The sequence below is a fragment of the Leopardus geoffroyi genome, chromosome B3 (assembly GCF_018350155.1).
Source record: "Leopardus geoffroyi isolate Oge1 chromosome B3, O.geoffroyi_Oge1_pat1.0, whole genome shotgun sequence".
Taxonomy (NCBI): domain Eukaryota; kingdom Metazoa; phylum Chordata; class Mammalia; order Carnivora; family Felidae; genus Leopardus; species Leopardus geoffroyi.
Genome location: NC_059337.1, coordinates 39651342 through 39674550, shown reverse-complemented (window position 1 = coordinate 39674550; position 23209 = coordinate 39651342). Strand labels below are relative to the sequence as shown.

Below are 23209 nucleotides of genomic sequence, written 5' to 3'. Positions count from 1 at the left end.
CTATATGACTCAACCTGCCCAGCTATATAGATTGGGTATCTGGCACGCCTCCAAAATGGAGTCGATTTCTGCATTTGTTTTCAGTGTAAATTCACTTATATTAGGCTTACTGTATAAGTGTTAGTTTGATTTTACAGTTCCTCTAGCAGCTCCAAATGTTTTCTCAGATTATTAAATATTTCAAAGTAGAAGTAAGTTAGTACTCATTTAATTCCTGAAGAGACAAGGGATAAGAGAAAGATGTTCACTGTAAACTTCAAGTGTTCTACAGAATTTTTACTTTTTTTTAAGAAGGTGCTATGCCCAACATGGGGTGGCTTGAACTCACCACCCTGAGATCAAGAGTCACGTGTTCTACTGACTGAGCCAGTCAGGTGCCCCTAGAATTTTTACTTTCATTTTTGTAATTTTTAAAATTGTCTAAACAATTTTATGTAATTTCTACACCCAATAATGGGGCTCAAACACACAACCCCAAGATCAAGAGTCATAGGCTCCACTGACTGAGCCAGCTGGGTACCCCTAGAATTTTTACTTTTAAAACACTAGTAAACATTATCATATAAGAATTATACAGCTTAGGGGCTCCTGGGTGGCTCAGTCAGTTGAGCATTTGGCTCTTGATTTTGGCTCAGGTCATAATCTCAGGGTTGGGGTATCAAGCCCCATGTTGGGCTCTGTACTTTTCCTCTCTTTCTCTCTCTCTCTGTCCCCTCTCCTCCACTTGCACTCTGTCTAAAAAAATAATAATAAAAAGAATTACACAGCTTAAACTCTGGGGATTCATAAAGCATAAACCATAACTATTTAAACATTTAGGTTTTCTTTTTTAAATGTTTATTTTTTTGTTCCCAACTGTGTTGATGGTTGTATAACTCTGTGAATAATATACTAAAAACCTTTGGTTTATATAAATGGGAGAATGTTAAGTGGGGGAACTTTAATGTGTGAATTATATATCAAGAAAGCTCTTACCACCCCCTACTCATCCCCGCCCCCAAAAAAGGAGTTGCTCTCTTTCCTCTGATGTTAAACTGGTAGAATAAAAACTTGAAACTGCTAGTGACCAAATAAATAAATAAATGTTTATTTTATTTTTGAGAGAGAGCGAGGGCGGGCAGAGAGAGAGGGACAGAGGATCTGAAGCAGACTCCTCACTGACAGCAGAGAGCCTAACTCAGGGCTTGAACCTACAAACCTTGAGATCACGATCCAAGCTGAAACCCAGAGTCAGACACTCAACCAAATGAGTCACCCAGGCACCCCAAACATTTAGGTTTTTAGAGAGTTTAATAATCTTTTAACGAGGTGTAAAAATTTAAGATTGATTACGAATCTATTATACACAGAAATTTTACATGTTCAGCTGATTTTTCTGTCGTTTTCAGAAACGTGTAATATAGGTTGTTAAAATATAGTTCCCCATAATCATAGTTACCTATTGAGATCAAAATTCCCTTGAACAGAGATAACAGATGTGTCAAGACCAGTGGCTGATGTTGAGACACAAGACTGCCTTGTCTGACTTGAAAAGGAGGATGGAAAATGCATATTTTCTGTAGATGGGCTTGACTTCAGAAAGTACCTGCAATGTGAATCAAAGGAACTTCTTGAGAAAAGAAATATTCTGGGCAATATGATCCTTAAACATGAAGGAAAGAGAAAGCATAAATCATTACCTTCCAGGTCGTCTTAAATCTCTTATTTCAATATTCAGAAAAGGCAAGAAAAGATTGCCACAAAACGGGCATGTAGTATTGAGATTTGAATCATCTGCTGTCCAGCCAGCCATGATTTCCTCATCATGGACAAGACAATCGCAAGTTCTACACCGAGAGCAACTTGAGATAAGGACCTATGGGAGAAAACAGCATTATAAAGTGAGCCTGTTGGAGATATTATGAATTAAAAATTCTTTCAATCCATAAATCTACTGGAAAACTAAAACTCAGAAGGATTCAGAAGTTACAAACAAAAGAAAAAATAGATTACATTCAGTGTATTATATAATATACTCATCTTTCACTATTTCAGCTAAATCTATTTCAAAATTTTTACCTCAAGGGAACCTTGCACTTAAGTAAGCATTTTTACCATTATAATTAATGTTAAGCCTGCCATGGCTTTATTAATGAAAAAGTGAACCCAAACACTAATTTGCTAATACTCCAAATCAGTACATGTACTTACACATTATGAATCTGTGTGCTACTCACAGTGTGGTCACCAGACGAGGGTGGGTCCACAAACTCTTAGTGGTTAGGGGTAAGTAAGGAAACTAAGAAGAGGACTTAGAAACTTTCAAAGAATTGGTCATTGCTTCAATATTTAAGTTTGTGATCAACATACCGTATTTTGTAAGACTATTAGCCATGATAGACTGGAAATCAAAAACAGCAACAAAGGGCACCAGGGTGGCTCAGTTAAGTGTCTGACACTTGATTTTGGCTCAGGTTCATGAGATAGAGCCCGCACTGAGCATGGGGTCTGCTTATTCTCTCTCTCTCTCCCTCTCTCTCTCTCGTCCCCCCCTGCCCCTCCCCACTGGCTTGCGCAAGCATGTGCACTCTCTTTCAAAAAAAAAAAAAGTGTTGCTATAAGTGTAAATGCTGTGATTACATTAATATGGAAATTCCTGAAGCCATCAGAAACTTTGCCAATTGTAATACCAGTGCTCATCATTTATTTTCCAGCCACATGCAAATCTATTTTCCAAATTTATGCCAATTGGCTTAGAAAAGCAACAACACTCACAAATGTATTTGGAAGTAAATTTTACACAAAAATTAGGGACAGGGCACCTGGGTGGTTCAGTCGGTTAAGTGTCCAACTTTTGCTCATGATCTCATGGTTCGTGGGTTCAGGCCCCGTGCTGGCCTCTGTGCTGACAGTTCGGAGCCTGGAGCCTGCTTTGGATTCTGTGTCACCCTTTCTCTCTGCCCCTCCCCCGTTCTCGTTCTCTCTCTCTCTCTCTCTCTCTCTCTCAAAATAAACACTAAAAACACTGAAAACATTTTTAAAACTTAGGGACAATTTTTAAAGTGTAAAAGTGTAACTTTTTCCTTGTGAGCAAACAGGACATACAAGAAGCATATTGAACAGTTATTCACATCAAACCGACACAAAGAATGAAAAACATAATGGAAAAATGGCACACAAATGCTAAACCGCTCCATGCCCCTCCTCAACACTGCTATGCCACGTGCTTGCACAGCAAAGCTGGTTTGTAAGGGATTCAGATGTAAAATAAAAATTTAAAGGGAACAGGGGAGTTTGGGTGGCTCAGTTGGTTGAGTGTCCGACTTCGGCTCAGGTCATGATCTCGCGGTTTGTGGGTTCGAGCCCCTCATCCAGCTGTGTGCTGACAGCTCAGAGCCTGCAACCTGCTTTGGATTCTTTGTCTCCCTCTCTCTCTGCCCCTCCCGTTCTCGCATGCTCTCTCTCTCAAAAATAAATCAACATTAAAACAATTTTTTTTTAATTCAAAGGGAACATACATATAACAAGGGATAACTAGAAATACTGAAAATGAAAATGCTTTTATATGTTAATAAATGCAAAGGAAGCATGGGACTTTTCTAAAAAGGTAAAGCAGTAGGACTTCAGTGTTCTGAAGAACTGGATACTTTCAGTTTATTCAGGTGCCATATACATTCTGAAATTTTCAGATGCTCTGTTTAACTTTTCAGTTACTCTACCCCAAGCCACGAATACTTAAGAAACAGAAGTTTTCTAAGTAGTATAAGTAGTACAGGAAGATGCTCTTTTGATTCAAATCGTACCTCCATTGCATAGTTCTGGAAGATATTTGTATTACTTGTGTTGCAGGAAGATGCCACTTCTGACTTCCCAGGTAGGGCAAACTTCGACAGGGATCCTGCTCATGATTAAAAAACAAAAAGCAAAACCATTACAATTAATGACAAAGGCTACGAAAATCTTTCACTTTCATAAATCCTCTGATAAAATGTCAAACTGTTCTGTTTAAAATAGTAATTTAAGAAATAAACCAAATGAATAGTGAAAAAATGCTTTTCAAGGCATACATTTTTGTTTTGAGTACAAACCTAAGGACATGTGCTCTAATCCTACAGATCCCCACATGCTAGGGGTGTTCATTCACTACTCACTGGGGAAGCGCTTTGTGCATACAGGCTACAAGGCATTCCAGTTATTTGTCATTACCATTTCGCTGTTTCTATTTTTCCATGTTTAAAATCCAAGAATGTGGGGGCACCTGGGTGGCTCAGTAGGTTAAGTGCCGACTTCGACTCAGGTCATGATCTTGTGGTTCGTGAGTTCGAGCCCCGTGTCAGGCTCTGTGTGGACAGCTCAGAGCCAGGAGCCTGCTTCGGGTTCTGTGTCTCCCTCTCTCTCTGTCCCTCCCCGGCTTGTGCTCTCTTTCTCTCTCTCTCAAAAATAATAAACATTAAAAAAATACAAGAATGTGTTCAGTTTTAAGGTCTAAAACATGTAAAATAGCTAATTTTATTTCCCATCATAAAAAGATTTACTAGCAATTCTCTGTCTTGTAAGGATCTTTTAAGATCTGGTGAAGTAATCTTGTTCTTAAACATCAGGGAAGAATTTCCAAATGTATTCTTCAGAGTAATGGATATTAGTAGGTATTAAAACAACAACAACAAAAACAACAACAAAGGGGAGTTCTGTGGTCAAATCACTTGTTGACAGTGGCTATTATATCTTGTTAGTAAAACTGGAGGTAATCCATACCATTTCTTTTCTTTTTTTTCTCAATAGTTACAAAATGTTATAAACACTTACGTTTTTATAAAGTAAAGGTAAAAATAAGTCATGGGATAAACTACCAGTTCACAAGAAATAAAGAAGGGAAAACGTGTTAAACACCAGTCATGGGGATGCAATCAGCATAATCCAGACGAATGACCTGATTGCTTCCGTAAATAAATGACGATGAAAAAAAAATTGTTCTAGATCTGCCACCACTGGTCCTAGGTTGTGCCTCACATGTGCATTGAGAGGGACAGAGGGAGCTGAAGCCTCACATCAACCTTTAAGCTACTGAGAGCTGGTGGTATTGCAGTCCTTTCCTGCATGGTTCCCCATAACCCTCTGTAATTCCTCTCTGCTAAAGCTAGTTGAAAACTCCCTTCTCATACCTTCTATTAGGCTTGAGTAATGTAATTATTTATGTGGGCAGCCTACCTTTTGTAACTAATTAATCTAGAGCACAGAATAAATATTCATTGTGATAAATATGAATCAGGCTATAAGGTAACTTTTATTTCTTAGCATAATAAATTGTTCTTGTCTATTCAAAAGAGGTGGGGGGGAGCCGATTTCTTCACGAATGGATGACACGATGGAAAAAAAGAGAGGTAACAAAGATAAAACATATCTTAGGAAAACATATGTTAACAGACATATTAACCAGATGCGACAAGTGGACCTTGTCTGGATCCCAATTTGAACAAACCACCTATAAAAAGAGCTTTATGAGATAAATATGAAAATTTAAACTAAGTGAATATTTGATACAAAATGTTATATATTATCACATTAAAAATATAATATTATAATTATGTTTTCAAACAGCAAATGCTTCACAAAAGACACACGCTGTAAGAGTTCCTAACTGGCCATGCTAACATATAGTGTTAGAAGACAACGTTCATCTGTGAAGGGAGCAGTGACTAGATGTGGGCAGGACACGAGGGTCTGGATGTTGTTAATGTTCTGTTTCTTGATCTGAGTGCTGGTTACTTAGGGGTAACCTGAGTACTGATAATTGAGCAACCTGAAATGTATTTACATACATAAAAGTATACGCATTACATGCATATTAATACAATTAAAAATAAGTTTATGAAATACATGATTTTACTAAAATGTTAAAAAAATTTTTTTTGAAAAGAAAACCCCTGGCCCCAAAACGCATCACTAAGGCTGAATTCCCAAAAGGGCTTTATGTCTAATCAAATTGCAGTTTCAACCTCCCTTAGAGTATAGTTTTAACCAGTCAGTCAGGAATTTTCCAACCAGTGCCAAGGAGTCTGCCACATGGGCCCCTCCATCTCACAAAGGAAGATGAAGTCATCTGCATGGTAAGACTGCTTCTCCCAAGGGAAAGTGACTTTGCCTGGAAAATTCTTTTTCTTTTGCTAATAACTTTCTTGCCCTACCCTTCTATAAAAACCTTCTGTTTTGTATAATTTGGAGCTCCCTTCTACTTGCTAGATGGCATGCTGCCCAATTCATGAATCGTTTAAGAAAGCCAGTTAGATCTTCAAATTTACTTGGTTGAATTCCGTTTTTTTAACAATATAAAACATTAAAGTCCTTATATTTTAGAGATACATATTGAAGTACTGATGAATAAAATTATATGCTGTTTGGGATTTACTTAAAAACATTTTTTTTAATGTTTATTTACTTTTGAGACAGAGCGACAGAGTGCAAGCGAGAGAGGGACAGAGAGAGAGGGAGACACAGAATCTGAAACAGGCTCCAGGCTCTGAAGTGTCAGCACAGAATCCAATGTGGGGCTTGAACCCATGAACCATGAGATCATGACCTGAATCAAAGTCGGACACTCAAACGACTGAGCCAAGTAGGCGCCCCTGGGATTTATTTTAAGATAATCCAGTGGGGAAGGAAAAAACGTTGGGACTATAGGAGGGGAAAAGACAAAACAAGACTGGTCATTTGTTGACAATTGTTGCAACTGGGTGAAGGGTAATGGGGATTCATTGTGCTATTCTTCCTACTTCTGTGTACATTTGAAAATCCCCACAACAAAAACTTTTTAAAGTAGCAAAGGTGCAAATGAAAAAAATACTATAATGCGTCCATTCCTCACATCATACATTAGGACAAATTTCATATGTATTAAATATCTAAATCGGGTGTCAAATCTACTTGTGTATGGCCAAGGGCTAAGAATGGTTTTTAGACTGTTGTTATAAAAAGAAAACGATGGGGGCACCTGGGTGGCTCAGCTGGTTAAGTGTCCGACTTCGGCTCAGCTCATGATCTCACAGTTCGTGGGTTCGGGCTCTGTGTCGGGCTCTGTGCTGACAGTTCAGAGACAGGAGCCTGCTTCAGATTCTGTGTCTCCCGTCTCTCTGCCTCCCCTCCCACCCCACCCCCACCCCCACCCCCCCCACGCTCATGCTCTGTCTCTCTCTCAAAAATAAACATTAAAAAAAAATTTTTTTTAAAGAAAATGAGAAAAAAGAATATGTGACAGATGTATGTGGCCCACAAAACCTAAACTATTTAAAGCAGGCCCTTTACAGAGAAAGTCTGCTGAACTCAGAAAATGTTAGAAAGAAAACTAAACAAGTGTCAGAAGAAAACATTGGCGAACTCTGGAAGGGGAAATCTTTCCTAATACCTCAAAATCCAGAAGTAGTCAGGGAAATGCTGAGAAATTTGATGACATAAAATTAAAAACTTCTGTGTGGCAAAAATACCCACAGAAATTTAACACACTTGGAAGGAAATATCTCACAATTATATGACACAAAGGATTCCCTAATATAAAAAAAGAACTATCAAAACTTAAAAAAAAAAAAAAAAGGGCCAACAAGTGAAACACAGGCAAAAGATAGTCCATAGAAAAAGAAATACAAATAGTCCTTGAACATATAAAAAGTTACTCAACTTACAAGAGTAATATAAATGAAACCAAACTGGAATACAGTCCTCACCTATCAGATGGCAAAAAATCCAAAAGTGTGCCAACATATTTTGTTGACAAGGCTGTGGGGAAATAGGTATTCTTATATACTGCCAGTGGGAGTGCAAAACAGCATACCCCCGAGGAAGGCAACTTGGCAATACCACTTCAAGGGAGAATTTTTGAGTATCTTCCAAAGATACCCTGTCAAAAATATAATATGACATACATGCATCATAGCATCACTGATAATAGTCAAAGGCTGGACACCTAATGTCCGTCAACAGGGAAGTGATTAAAATGAACTATGACATATCCACAGATGATTGACCATGCAACTGTAAAAATGAATAGGGGACAATGCTATGTGATGTGATTTAAGATACATTGTTAAGTGAAAAAAACAAGGAGTGGGAAAGTAGGTTACTTTTGAGTAAGAAGCCAAGGAGGCAGTAAGAACACACACATCCCTATATTTTTAAAGCAGCAGCAATGAAGGATAAACCAAAATGAATAAAAATGGTTACTTCTAGGCACAGGGAGAAAACCAGATGAAGGGGTGGGGCTGGAAGGCACACCTCTCTAAAAGTGCCTGGGTTTCTTACTGTTTTGGAGATCTGGAGCTACGCAAATCTTTTACAAAATTAAAACAGAGGAAAAAAAGTAAAGGCACCACATATAAAATGCAGTATGACCAAGATGTGTGGACACACCTTCTAAGGAGGCAGAACTTTCCAGGCTTGTTCTGCTGAAATCAATTCCCTTAGTCCCTGAAGTGGCACTGCTCTCTTGGGAGGAAGTGGCTCCTTCCAACTCCTGGCAAACATCTTCATCTGTTAAAGAGGTAGATTCAGAATCCTGGGCTCCCACTGAAGAAAGACTGGTACGATCAGAACTTTGATCCTGAGGACATAATTATAAGCTTAATTTCCTTCATATTTAAAGTTAATTATTTAAAATGTCACTTCTAAGGCAGAGGAAATGCCTAATTACTCAGATGATCGATTAATCAACATTACAATGTCTACAGAAAGAAAACAACCGATTTCACAAGGGCTACTAATTTGGACAAACAGCGGGCTGGAAATCATTTAGATAACATTTGGAGTTAGATCAAAGCAGATACCTGCTAGTAAGATACCCTTGGCTGACTTCGAATCTCTTCATTTATTGTTCCTTTTCCTCCCTGCAAATCCCAGCCCAGGATGATACCATTAGAATTGCATTCTATTAAAATTTATGTTTACATTTTATTGTTTTCCATAATAACCTAGGTTTCAAAGACATGTATTTCCAGTTTTCCTTTTTGAGAACACCAAAATGTTAAGTTAAATATTTTGCTGGTTACATCAACAATACATATGAACATCTGATAAGTATGAATTTTTGTATAAAGAAAAATATTGGAGGGGGGGGTGCCTGGGTGGCTCAGTCAGTTAGCGTCTAACTCTTGATATCAGCTCTGGTCATGATCTTGAGGTTCACAGAATCAAGCCCCAGGTTGGGCTCGGCTCTGCACTGGCAGCACAGAGCTTGCTTGGGAATCTCTCTCTTCCTTTCTCTCTCTGCCCTTCCACAGCTTGCTCTTGCTCTCAAAATAAGTAAATAAACTTAAAAGAAATTTAAATATCTATAATTCTACTGCCCAGATAATACAATTTACATTTTTTTAGTCATGGTGTGTGTGTGTGTATGTGTTGAGTTGTTCTTTCTTAGGATTATTTGAACATTTTTATTGGCTTTTTTTGGCTACATCGCATTGTGTTTTTAAAGTGGGTGCTCTAGGAATTAGAATATACACACCTAATCATTTACAGCCTACTTCAAGTTCATATTATACCACTTCATGTATAATAATATAACTAATGAATGTCAGCAGAGTGAATCCCTTTACCACTGTGAAACATGTACCTATGTTCCATATTCCGTAACATGTCATAAGTTTTAGGTTGGAGAATTATAAGCATTTTAAGGAATTTAAGAGATAAAGTATATTTTTTTATATTATACGACTATTTACCATGTATTTTGTTCTTCCTTCATTCCTGCAGATACAGTTTTGCTTGTGGTATCATTTTCTTCAGCCTGAAGAACTTCCTTTAGCATGTTTTATACAGCAGGACTGCTGGCCATGAATTCTTTTCCTTTATCTGAAAATGTGTTTATTTCGCCTTTACCCCTGAAGAGTATTTTCACTGGATAAAGAATTCTGGTTGACAGGTCTTTTGGCACATTCATGGTGTGGTTCCAGTGTGTTCTTTCCTCCACGGATTGTGATAAAAAATATATGGTCATTCAAATCCTCATTCCTCTGTAGGTAATGTGTCATTTGTCTTTAACAGTTTTCAGGATATTTTCTATTAATTCCCCCCACCCCCAGCAGTCATTTTATTAGTAGATGGATATCTTTGCTTTTTAGCAGTTTTGCTTATGTGTGTATAGATGTGGTTTCAAGTTTATCCTATCTAATAGTTTACTGAGCCTCTTACACCTGTAAATCTAAATCTTTTACCAAGTTTGGGAAGTTTGAGCCATTATTTATTTCTTCAGATATCTTTTCTACCACAATCCTTTTCTCTAATATTTCTGGAACTCCAATTATATGTTATCTCTTTTGATATTGTCCCACAAGTCTCTGAGGCTCTTTCCTCTACCCTCTCCATTCTGCTGAGCCCATCCAATGAGTTTATTTCAGATTTTTTTTTTTTTAGTTATACATTGTGTTTTTCAAAAATAGTTTCTATTTTTCTTGCTGAGAATTCCTTTTCATTTATCCAAATGTGTTTTTCTTTAACCTCAGGAAACCTGGTTATAATACCTACTTTAGAGTTTCAGTTGGATAATTTCAACATCTGGGTCATCTCAGGGTTGTCTTTCCCTTGAGAACTGGGTCACATTTTCCTGGTTCTTTACCTATCAAGCAATTCTGGATTTTATTTTGGACACCATGAACGTTATGTTTTGGAGTCTGGGTACTGTTATAATCTCTTGGAGAACACATGCTTTTGCCACAGCAGGCTGGCAATAAAGTTATGTTCTGATTATAATTTGTGTTTCAATTTTTATAGGCAGTGACTTAATTCTTAGTTTAGTCCTCTAAGCTTCGTCTCTGCTGGTTTGCATTTATCCCATGCACGTGTGGCTCAAGGGACTCTTGTTTGGGAGTTCACAGAATCTGGGAATCCCCTTCTCTCAGATTCCCCTCAAACTCTCCAGCTCACAGTTGCCCCCCTTCTCTGGTTCCTCTGCCCAGGAACTGTGGGGTTTCTCTTGAAGTCTCAGCTGCCAGGGCTGTCATGCCACACAGTGACTGGACCTGCTCTCGGGGTGAAGATGCAGGAGAAAAGAAAATGGGGAATTCACCTCTGTCTGGGTCCCTCCCCACAACCTGCCCGCTTTTTCAGAATTCTTAGTTGTTTTTTGTGTTTTGTCTGGAGATTTTAGTTACATTCAGGGGGAGGGATGGGCTTTGGTGGCCTTAAATTACCATAGTGGAACTGGGACTCTCACCCTAATTTTTAGAGACGATATTTGCTGGGTGTAGGAAAACAGGGTGAGAGTTTTCTCTCAGCGCTCTAAAGGGGTCTTTCCAGGATCTCCGGACATCAAAGTTTCTGTTCAGAAGACAAGTGTCGGTTTCTTACTGTTGTTCCATTTGAAGGTAAGATAGCTCTTGTCCCTGGCTCCTTTTATGATTTCCTCTTTGTATTCCATTTCCATCTATTTTAACAAGAGATGCCTAAGTATGGTTTTCTTTGCATTTATTCTGCTTGACATTTGTAGATCTTCTAAATATGTGAGTTGACATCTTTAGTCACTTCGGGAAAATCTTTGGCAATTCGCTTTTTAAATGTTCCTTCTATCTCATTCTTTCTTCTTTTGGAACTCAGTTACATCAGTGTTAGGCATTGTCACTAAATCCCACCTCTGTTTTTGTATTTTCCATTTGTTTTCCCGTCTGTGCTTCAGAGTGGATATTTTTTACTGAGTTTCCATCTAGTTTACTACTTTCTTTTTCTGTGTTTTGTCTGCTGTTAAATCCAACTACGGAACTACTGCATTCTTAATTTCAAATCTTTTTCAGTTCTAGAATTTATACTTGATTCTTTTTAATGGATAATTATCCAGTGAAACTTTCTACCTTTGCAGCTGTTTTTCACCTTTTCCTCAATTTTCTTGAACATACTAAAAGTATTTCAAAAGTCTCCTGCTAAGTTAACTATTTGGACCACCTGAAGGTCTCTTCCCACTCCCTGTTTTTCTTTTGTTTTTAGTTACGGTCCCATCTCTTGGTATAGCTATTTTTCATTAAATGATAGAATATAAAAAATTATATGTAAAAAAATATGAGGACTCTAATGATATTCTTTTCCTCCAGAAAGGGCACACTCTTTCATGTGTTAGATAAAGGCTGATTATCTTCATCTAATCACAGGCTGAGCTGAGACAAGCCCGGGGTGCAGTTCTGGTCAGGTGTAGTCCACCTCTGGTTTGCCAACAGCATGGCTCTGTAGGACTTCTGACTAAGGGCTCTGTGTGCTTATGGAAGCTCCCTGCCTCCACTCCCGCCCCCTAAGAATTTAGGAACACTTTGCAACTGTATTCCCAACACCGTGAAACTGCTGAAAACTCTTTTTTGTCAGAGACTTTCGGCTTACCTTTTTAGCCTCCTGTCTCATGCACTATCAGTATTTGGAACATATCTTGAAGGAAAAAAATTGGTGTTATTTGAGGACCCTCAAGCCTCTAGTTTTGTCTTTCCAGTTTTACGAGATCCCCAAAGCTCTGTGGCCCCTCACCTCTCCTCAGTCCTCTGATAAGGGATTTGCAACTCCCAGTTCTGAGCTCAGATTCAACAAATGCCCTCAGGGGAAATGTAGCTGTAGCGTGTCTCCTCTCTGCTATTCTCTTCTTGCTAGAATCTTGCCCCAGTACTTTCTAGTTGCTTTAGCAAATGTCTGATGACTTTAAACAGATACTTTATATTTCCTTTAGCTTTTTGCTCTCGAGAGATATGTAGTGGGTCCATCACAAGCTACTGCATCCTAACTAGGAGGAAAAATCCTATGTCGGCTGATAATTTTGAAGGCATGCTAGACACTACCTGAAAAAAAAAAAACCCATTTTGAAGGAAATAATGAAGTTCAGTAGGCATTTTCATATAACACTAATTTTTACTCCAGCTACAATCATTTTCATTCGAAAGTGAACTAAAAACATAACCCTTGGTTAGTGAATTTTCTTTCGAAGTTACTATTCAAGTTCAGGTTCTGATATTTACAAACCTTATGCATCCCAAGATTCCTTTTTGGTCAAGTTGTGTTTAAGGAGAATGGTAAAACGGACATCTTTGCAAGGAAGGGGCTTTTGGTGGTGGAGGAGGGTAAAAGGGAAAGTAGAAAACACAAACAGAACTTACCTTAGATGAAGTGGTATACATGGTGAATCTTGAATACCATTTGCTGGCTTTCTCTGCAACTCCTTTCCCAGCAGTAAACATACTGTTCCTCAGAACATCTAGTTTAGGTACTAGCAGTGTATCTAAATTAAATGAAGGTGACGAATGGGTTAATGCATCTTGAGAGTCTTCCCTAAATGGGCAAGTAGGTGAGAAGGCCGGAGAAGACCAGAGTCTGTCCCTTGGTCTCTCCTCAGTTTTCGTGTAACTTTTAGATTTGGTAAGTCTCATAGGCCTAGGAGAATGAGGAGGCAAGCTGGATCTTCTGCACGCCTTGACCAGTGTTGGACTTTTCTTACCAGTTGATTTATCATCACATGCCCGTTGTAAATCAATGCTTGGCGTGCGGCTCGTCAACGGACTGCTCATGTTATTCATATACATCACAATTTCTTCAGCCAAATCACGCCTAGCGGATGGTGTTGAAACGCTTTTGCTGTCATCATCCTCCTCCTCCTCCTCCCCTTTCTGCTGCTGTTCAGTCTCAGCAACCAAAAGGGAGAGGGGATCAAATCCCGTGGCGACATCCGTTTTTTCAGAGGGTTTTACTGAAAAGCTGCTGCTGAGACGCTGAATCCTCTTGGGGTTTTGTGAAGCAACATATCCCACTTTTGACCCATCTGTTTCGCTGTCTAAGTCCTCCAAATCAAAAATAACAGGAGAATCCACTTTATCTGCCAAACAATCGGAACCATCGAAAGGTGTATCGTCATCACTAGATTCCTTTTCTAGACTGTCTCTTTTTGATCTCAAAGGTGGCTTTCCAATATCAAGACTAGTTGGTCTTGTGCTTTTTGAGATCACATTTGAAAGTATTTTTGCGTCAGCTCCTAGTTTTTCGGCCATGTCTCCAGGATTTGCTTCCTGGTTGACTCTACTGAGCACAAGTCCCACTAGTACTCCTCCGCTAAGACTGCGCTCTCTGCTTCCCCAGGAGAGTCGCTGCTGCAAATCAGCTTCGTTGTCACTTTTATGTCTTTTCCTGAAGCATCTACTTTGACTCTTTCCTGTTTCATTTGGACCCTCAAAGGATGACATTAAGAGCAGCTCAGATGTGCTTTCTGAAAAACAAGTCAAGTGTTTTTAGCCATGAAAAATGTCATGTGCAAATGTAACGTGTCTTATATTTTGAAAATACTAAGTAATGAAAGTGATAATAGCAAGTACTCACTGAATTATTTCCTCTGAGTACCGTCTTATTTGACAGACACCATAACTAGGCACTTCCCTCGCATTTTCTACTACAATCATTCCAACATCCTTACAGGTTGAGAAGAAACTGACACTCAGAGAGATTAATTATCTAGCCCAAAGTTACCCAGCCCTTAAGTGAAAAGTGGGATTCAAGTCCAGACATGACTGACTATGAAAGGTTTGCTCTGAGACATTTACATGTACTGCTTTTTAAAATTATTTTTATTTAAATTAAAAAAATTTTTTTTTAACATTTATATTTGAGAGAAAGAGACAGAGCATGAGCAGGAGAGGGGCAGAGAGAGGGGGAGACACAGAATCCGAAGCAGGCTCCAGGCTCTGAGCTGTCAGCACAGAGCCCGATGTGGGGCTCAAATTCACGAGTGGTGAGATCATGAACTGAGCTGAAGTTGGATGCCCAACTGACCGAGCCACCCAGGCACCCCTAAATTTTTTTTAACGTTTATTCATATTTGAGAGACAGAGATAGAGTGTGAGTGAGGGAGGAGCAGAGAGAGAGGGAGACAAAGAATCTGAAGCAGGCACCAGGCTCTGAGCTGTCAGCACAAAGCCTGACGTGGGGCCTGAACTCACAAACTATGAGATCATGACCTGAGCCCAAGGCCGATGCTCAACTGATTGAGCCACCCAGGCACCCCAGCATGTACTGCTTTTTAAACCTGATAAATTAAGATTAATATTTACTTTTCTTGGAGTGGGAGATACAGGCTTTCAACTATGGAAGAAATAAGTCATGGGAATAAAAGGCACAGCATAGGGAATACGTCCAGTGACAGTGTAATAGTGTCGTATGGTGATACACGGTAGCTCCACTGTGGGGAGCACACCATACGTCTAGAGATGCTAGATCACTATGTTGTACACCTGAAACTAATGTAACATTGTGCGTACTCAAAAAAAAATTTTAAATGTACCTTTCTTATATTTAATAATAAATTTATATTAATTCTACTAAGTTGATTAAGCAACAGTTATGCAATCGTGGCTGTACTAGATGACCTTGAGATTCTAAGACTTCTGCCTGTAAAAATGAAAAACAAAACAAAAAATGCTAAACCAAACCAAATAAAAGGCAACTATGTTAGTTTTACCCCATATGTAAAAATTATTTTAAAAAGCTCTAAATCCTAGGACTATAGATATGGCTAAATAATTTTACCTTTGTTTTACATATGGTTTGCAAGTTTATAACAGTCAAATGTGAATGGCTACTTTCTACTCAGAAACACTTTTCACTACTTTTTGCCAAATTACTTAGATACCAAGGCTGAAAGCAGACATTTAGATTTCTGATCACCTTAACCGTTCTAATTATGTGGGAGTCTTCTCTAAAGCATTAGCCTAGGTATGGTATTGTTAACTATTCTTTTTATATGTTTATCCAACAGAATTAGTGTGCTATCACCAGGCAATTATTAAAAATGTGCCTTTTTCTTGCCATGTGATGTATTCGTTTAACAGGATAGGAGAGAAAAGTAATAATATAACAAGTAATAATATAATAAGCATATATCATTAACAAGGAAAATAGCATAACAGAAAGGTAAAATTTATTATTTGCTTCTATATCACCTTATGATTAAGACATAAAAAATAAAAAATATGCTTTCTTTTAATATTCTGAGAAATCTCCTGCTTGACAGATTATATATTATCAAAGACCTGGAGGAATTCTTTTTTTAACGTTTATTTATTATTGAGAGACAGAGAGAGACAGAGCACGAGCAGGGGAGGGGCAGAGAGAGAGGGAGACACAGAATCTGAACCAGGCTCCAGGCTCTGAGCTGTCAGCACAGAGCCCGATGCGGGGCTCGAACTCACAAACCACAAGATCGTGACCTTAGTTGGACGTCTAACCGACTGAGCCACCCAGGCACCCCGACCTGAAGGAATTTTACAACCCAAAGACAGTACTCTGGGATTGCATTTAAATAGCTGTGTAAGGGTTCCCCTGCAAAGTCAGAACCATGCTACAGCCTGAAGGCAAATAAAGCTGGTTATCAAATTATACCAGGGGAGGGCAAACTATGCTTCCGAGCCAAATCTGGCCTGTTGACTGTTTTTGTACAGGCACCCCTGGTTTTTTCATTTTTCTTAAGTTTATTTATTTTTAAGAGAGAAAGAGAGAGAGAGAGAGAGAGAGAGAGAGAACGAACACATAGGGGAAGGGCAGAGAGAGAGGGAAAGAGGTAATCCCAAACAGGATCCAAGCTCAGCATAGAGCCTGGCGGGGAACTCAATCCCATCTCCGTGAGATCATGACCTGAGTCGATATCAAGAGTAGAATGCTTAACAAACTCAGTCACGCAGGCACCCCTGGTTTTTAGATTTTTAAAAGGTTGTAAAAATTACACACCCACAAAGAAGATTAGGTGACAGAATTGTGTGTGACCTGCAAGGCCTAAAATACTATCTGGCTACTTACAGTTAAATTAATCCAATCCTTGGTTCATATAAATGCTAAGGTCCACCAGACTATGTTGGATGCTTCATGCCTCTGACACAGAGCCACAAACTACGTAACTTCCTTGGACCAGGCAGTTCTGTGACATAATTCTGGCCAGTAATGTTAAAGCAGCAGTTTTTGAGGGTTTCTGGAAAAGTTTTTGCTTTCCTTATAAAAGGAGATAGATGTGGCTGGTGGTCCTATCATAGGCTTTTAAAACCTGACTTGTTCAGCAAAGACAAAAGTCAGATGATGAGTCAGCTGCTGATTACTTTGACAAAATGTCAGGATCAAAGGATGGTTTACAATCATATTAAAACAGCAAGGTCATAAAAGCAGATCTTAGGAAAAAGGCAAGCATGAATAGATAGTAATGGAAGAACTACAGAGCAAAGACTACCAAAGGCAAGGTATTAAGAGTTATAATTAGACAATGACTAGGAGGGACTAAATGGTGGTGAGGCAATTCCACAATGCCAATGAAACAAATGTTAACATTTTAGTTTTAACAATTATCTAATAAAGAAATGCAAAGTAAGATGGCTATAGATCATTTAACTTTTTTTTTGATAGCTAGAGCAGGGGGCGCTGCAAACTTTTTCTGTTGAGAGACAGTACATGTTTTGTTTTTTAAAAAATTTTTTTAACAACTATTTATTATTGAGAGACAGAGAGAGACAGAGCACAAGCAGGGGAGGGGCAGACAGGGGCAGGGAGACACAGAATCTGAAGTAGGCTCCAGGCTCCGAGCTGTCAGCACTGAGCCCAATGCAGGGCTCGAACTCACGGACTGTGAGATCATGACCTGAGCTGAAGTGGGACGCTTAACCGACTGAGCCACCCAGGCGCCCCTCCCCCAAAAATGATTTGATGAAAATCTGTGAGACCAAATATTATCCCAAATCCTAAACACTCTTTTCCATTAATTAGGTGATAACTTATATGACCTGTCAACAGTCAGAATATGCCTTAGTCTTCTCATCTATAAAAGAGTGCTTATATCCTCTCTCATTAATCTAAGCATTGTTCTATTAACAAATACAAAATAATATGTAAAAAGTACTCTGAAAAGAAAAAAAATATTAGGTATTATTATCTAAACTATCTGGAAGACTATCCTCTTGCTTCTGAGAAAACAGGGACAATAATGAAGATTAAAGAACTATAGGCTTCAGGGGCTCCTGGATGGCTCAATTAAGTGTCCGACTCCCAATTTTGGTTCAGGTCACGATCTCATGGTTTGTGGGATCAAGCCTCATGTCAGGCTCTGCACTGACAGCTCGGAGCCTGCTTGGGATCCTCTCTCTCCCTTTCTGCCCCTTTCCCGCTCGTGCTCACTCTCTCACTCTCAAAATAAATAAATAAACTTAAAACAACAACAACAAAAAGAACTATATGCTTCATCTAAAAACTGGTAAGTGTAAGGTACCCTCAGATGGATCATCACACTTGCTCCCACTTCCCCCTTCCAGAAAGTCCATCATTCCAAACTCAAAAGATGTGTACTGTTCAACTTACCAGAGCCTTCTTCTGATATTTTATCAGCACCATTGTTACTGGTGCCACTGGGGCGAACTATACTGGAAGAACTTTGATAATTAAGCTCAGGAAGACAATCAGCACTTCCTTTTGCACTCTCGCTCTCTGATACTGTAAAGATTAAAGTGAAATCATTAAGATAAAAGCTATGTACTTCATAGAAGGCATAAAGAGAAGAAGCTTTCAGTTCTAAATATTTCTATCTTTAAAAAAATTTTTTTTTAAATATTTATTTATTTTTGAGAGAGACAGAGACAGAGCATGAGTGGGGAAGGAGCAGAGAGAGGGAGACACAGAATCTGAAACAGGTTGCAGGCTCTGAGCTGTCAGCACAGAGACCGACGCGGGGCTCGAACTCACGAACTGTGAGATCATGACATGAGCCAAAGTCAGACAGACGCCCGACCGACTAAGCCACCCAGGCACCCCCTAAATATTTCTATCTTAAAATAGGTGATTAGAAAATACCAAACACCTCTACATCTATTTGTCAATCACAAGTAAATGATTCCAGTTATTTGAGGCCTCAAGACGTGTATCAAATTACTAAGTACTGGTCATGTGTGAGGTCCACACATTTTGTATTTCTTTTTGGTTGTGAAACACTGCTTTTGATGGAGGTGGGCAAAGGGGAAAAATAGAAGTCACAGACCATTAACAAAGCACTACATAAAAATATTGTTAAACCTTAGAAAAGAGCCACTGTTTGAAGAAATATATATATTTGTACTACGAGAAGAGAATTTGATTGGAGAGTGTTGTGCCACTGAGACGAGACACTTTACACATAAAGTATTTGTGTGTTGGAACATTAGGTGGTGAAGAGAGCCTGTAATGTGAGGAAAGAGGAGTTATAATGGGAACTTGGAAAATAAAATTAGTACTTTTATACTTGAAGCCACTTGTGTTTTCCGTTAATAGACGTGCATAAATTTATACAATATCAACTTAAATAATACCTACGGGAACTAGAATCACTCCCTTTCTTATCTTTTTCTTCTTGAATTTCTTCAGTAGATATATCCCCTCTTCTAACTTCATCCTTAGATAATGAATTATACCCAAGATCAGACTGGCCACCTAGGAAAAAGAGAAAAAAAAAAAGAAACAAAAACCCTCTGCTGTTTATCATAAGCTTCTTCAGTGAGAACAACTGGATTTAGGAGCAACACACTAGTGTTTAGACTTACTGATGAGAAATTTTCTGGATAACTTACAATTGAAAGCATTATTTTGTCAGCCCCCCTCCTCCGTCTCTACTAATGCAAGAAAGGGATGATCGCAAAGTAACATTTCTGGTTCCACACTGCAGTCAAAAGAGACTATGTACATTCACACTACTGTCTGGGATCCTAAAGGTACAGGCTAAACAGATGTTCTTTAAGCCCATGACCTTTCCAGGTTAAAGTCTAAGTTCCAGCTAAGCAATGGAGAAGAAAAATCTGCAGGGAATTCCTGACAGAACATTCACACGCAGATCACGGAAGCCAAATGTATAAATGATTCTACCCAAAAATCATTTAGGTTTGGGTTTATTTAAATTTATTGATAGGTAATTATTTTTCTGCAAGTTCAACAGAATAATTACTGAATTGCACTTGAGTACAGATACATGGGAATGAGAAAAAAATGTGTCACTGTTAAGAAAAGCAAACCCTGCACTGATAGAAGAAAACTTCTAAAACATTGCTGTTCAAGAAGTCCTCTGCAATTTTCAGCAAATTGTTTTCACTAGATTAGCATCAAAATACAAGGTTTTAAATCCTACTTCTCCATCTTAGGAGACACGATTTTAAGCAAACCACTCAACCTTTTGGTTTGGATTTCAAGTCTCCAGATTTATAACACACAAAGCAGTTATGACTATATGAGAGAGGTTATATATTGAATGGTTTTATAAACCTATAAAGAACTGTGTAAAGAAACTGTATTAAGTATCACTAGGTATTTACTTTAAAATTATAATTTTGAGTTTGTATTTTTTCTAATCAAACTTTTGGCTCCATTTCCACAGAAAATACAAATTTAAAAATATGAAGATGATCATGATGGAAATTCATGCTTTTGTTAGATTCTGCAATGCTTTAAAATAAACTTTTCAAAAGCCACACTTAAAAACAAAAGATAGAGGGGCCTCTGGTTGGCTCAGTCAGAAGAAGGTGCGACTCTTGACCTTAGGGTTGTGAGTTCGAGCCCCACGTGGGGTGTAGAAATTACTGAAATAAACATAAAACTAAAAAATAAAATTGATTTCTTCATTTTTAAGAGAGAATGCCTGAAGATGACTACTATAACCCGGATTAATTCATATTGCATGATCAAAATATAAAACCAGCCAAGTAAGAACAACTATGAAAATTACACTGCAACACAATTTGCTTACATTCATTACTCTTAAAAGTAGGCATAAAAGGAGACAGACCAAAATAATGTTACCATATGTAGAGAAAGAAGCCTTCATATTTTGTTATTAATGCTTAGATTTTTAATTTAAAATTTCTGTCTGTTAAGAGGTGGCTCTTACACTATGCACAAAAGTCACGTATCTTTTTTAAATGTACTAATGAAAAGAACAGAATTATTCAACAAATTTCAGTGTGTCAGTTTTAATTCTTAGAGGAAGATTATGTACAAATCTGATATTTTAATGAAATTAATGGCATCTTCAATGCTAGAAGACTACAAGCTTTATATATATTTGAAAAGTTTTTTATAATGCCTTTTTATTTTACTATAGTATAAGACTCACAAGAAGCTGGCAAAATAATACAGTACAGAGAGTTCCTGTGTACTGTTTACCCAGCTTCTCTCAATGATACTATCTGACATGAAATATAATACACTGTTAAAACCAGGAAGTTGATGTTGATACGTACTATTAACTCAGATCAGGACTATAAAGTTTCTCTTTAAAAAAACCTCTAATAACATTTTCACAATTACAAGGAAGAATTTATCCTTAAAAAATTACATGATAAAGATATCTGTGTGCTATCCAGACTTAATTGGATTATCATCGGCTAAATACTTGAATAAACTCTCACACTTTTAGTTCTATTCAAATAAAGAATGAATAAAACAGCATGTAATTATTAAACACAGTATCAAACCAAATGCCTATCATATAAAATTAAAAAGTGACAGTTAACTTAAATACATCATTGAAAATTAAAATCTAAAAAAGACAGACGAGCAAATCTAGTTTGCAAAATGTACTGTAATAAATGTATACATAAGCACACACAAACCTGTACTAGATCTATCATCAGTAGCATATACTTTGATTAAACCCGTATTAAAAGGTGCCTGCTCCACAGTTTGTGTCCCATGACCACTATCCATGCTGCCATGACTAATAGCATCCAGGTCACTGCCATCTGCTTAAGAACACAATGTGACAGCATTTTACTACTCAGGGAGATACCAAAAATACACATTAGTTGTTGCTCAAGCTAATAATCCACTAACACTGAACACGAAATGTGCCACATAATTAGCAAAATACAACTATACCAACTATAACTATTGTGAATTATTACTGAACACTAAAGCAAGATCACCAGAGCTTCATAATTTAACAGTTCCAGGAAAAAAGTGAAATTTGGTGTTTTTCAAAGGGGAAAATACTCTAATATTAGAATTTGCTTAATGGCAATAAAAACTAGAAAACATTAAATATTTTGAAACTATGTAAAATTTCTAAAGAAATGTAAAGTGTAACTAGTCAATGAATTTTTTTTTAAAGTAAAACATATACATCCTTTAAGAACCTTTAATTACCTGAGAGAGTTGTTTGTGATAAGTGTGCGTGTTTCTTTAAAGCTCTTTTGAACTGTGCTACTCCTAAAACAACGTTTCTTACTTTTGTCCAAAGAAAATAGCCACTACGACTTCTTGAGGGCCAAGTACTTTCCAGAACAGCCTATGCATTCAACAAAATAAAATAATTAGTAAAATAATATTGATAAGTGAGTGTACATTGGCTTTATAGTTAAGCTAAAGAAGATCTAAACAGATTGTATAACACAAAATAGAATAAAAAATCTTATCTGGTTTACAAAAGATACTTTAGTGCTCCAAAATTAATGCCAAACAAGGCCTGAATCAATGATTTCTGCCAATAAATTAAGGTTGTATGATCACAAAAGTTATACTTTTTCTCCACTAAATCAAAGTAATTACCTTATTATAATAACCGTAAGTAATGGCATTGGGGTCAATACCAGCTTTCTGCATTTCGAAAAGCACTCGAACTGCAAGCACGGGCTGATCATACTGTCCACAGAGCTGCATGAGAATGCGGTAGCACACCTGAAACACAAAACGCAGAGTGTACAGAAACAAAGTACGCATGAACATAAATCCAAAATAAGTAATGCTTTTTATTTCATTTCTTACAGTTGCTATTGTTTTTCCCGTTTTTAAGTTTTTAAAATAATGCGTTAAAAAACATGTTTAAAATACATTTATTACTTTTTTTAAGTTTATTTATTTATTTTGAGAGACAGAGAAAGAGAGAATCCCAGGTAGGCTCTGCACTGTCAGCACAGAACCTGCTACAGGACTCGGACTCACCAACCGTGAGATCACAGCCTGAGCTGCAGTTGGATGGTTAACCAACTGAGCCACTCAGGTGCCCCTAAAATGCATTTGAAAAAAACTGTTACCTCATCAGGGGGATCCATCTTCTTTGACTGCATTTTTTTAAGCACATCATATGCTGTTTTCAGGGCCCTGACTTTTGAATGACATACTTTGACATAAGCTGGCAGACAAATAAACCATAGTCCGTAACAGTGACGCAATAGACACCTAGACCACATTTGGGGAATGGAAGAATACTTCTTGGCAATTTTATGGGCTGATTTAATTTCCTAGAAAAACAATG

At 37.8% G+C, this 23209-nt stretch overlaps 1 protein-coding gene across 6 annotated transcripts in view; it reads right to left on the bottom strand.

Annotated features, from left to right (window-relative positions):
* DENND4A (DENN domain containing 4A) overlaps positions 1–23209 on the bottom strand; it is a 132407-nt gene that overhangs the window by 14928 nt on the left and 94270 nt on the right. For 2 of the 6 annotated variants that reach the window (XM_045449386.1, XM_045449388.1), the window contains exons 17-27: positions 22989–23195; positions 22504–22632; positions 22102–22243; positions 21570–21701; positions 19285–19401; positions 18301–18432; positions 13083–14182; positions 8377–8566; positions 3783–3877; positions 1680–1855; positions 1439–1585 (exon numbers count right to left, since the gene is read on the bottom strand). In XM_045449386.1, the coding sequence (XP_045305342.1) occupies positions 1439–1585; positions 1680–1855; positions 3783–3877; positions 8377–8566; positions 13083–14182; positions 18301–18432; positions 19285–19401; positions 21570–21701; positions 22102–22243; positions 22504–22632; positions 22989–23195 (2567 nt within the window). The remainder of the gene's footprint in view (positions 1–1438; positions 1586–1679; positions 1856–3782; positions 3878–8376; positions 8567–13082; positions 14183–18300; positions 18433–19284; positions 19402–21569; positions 21702–22101; positions 22244–22503; positions 22633–22988; positions 23196–23209) is intronic. The other 4 variants (XM_045449387.1, XM_045449389.1, XM_045449390.1 and 1 more) reach the window with 2 other exon arrangements.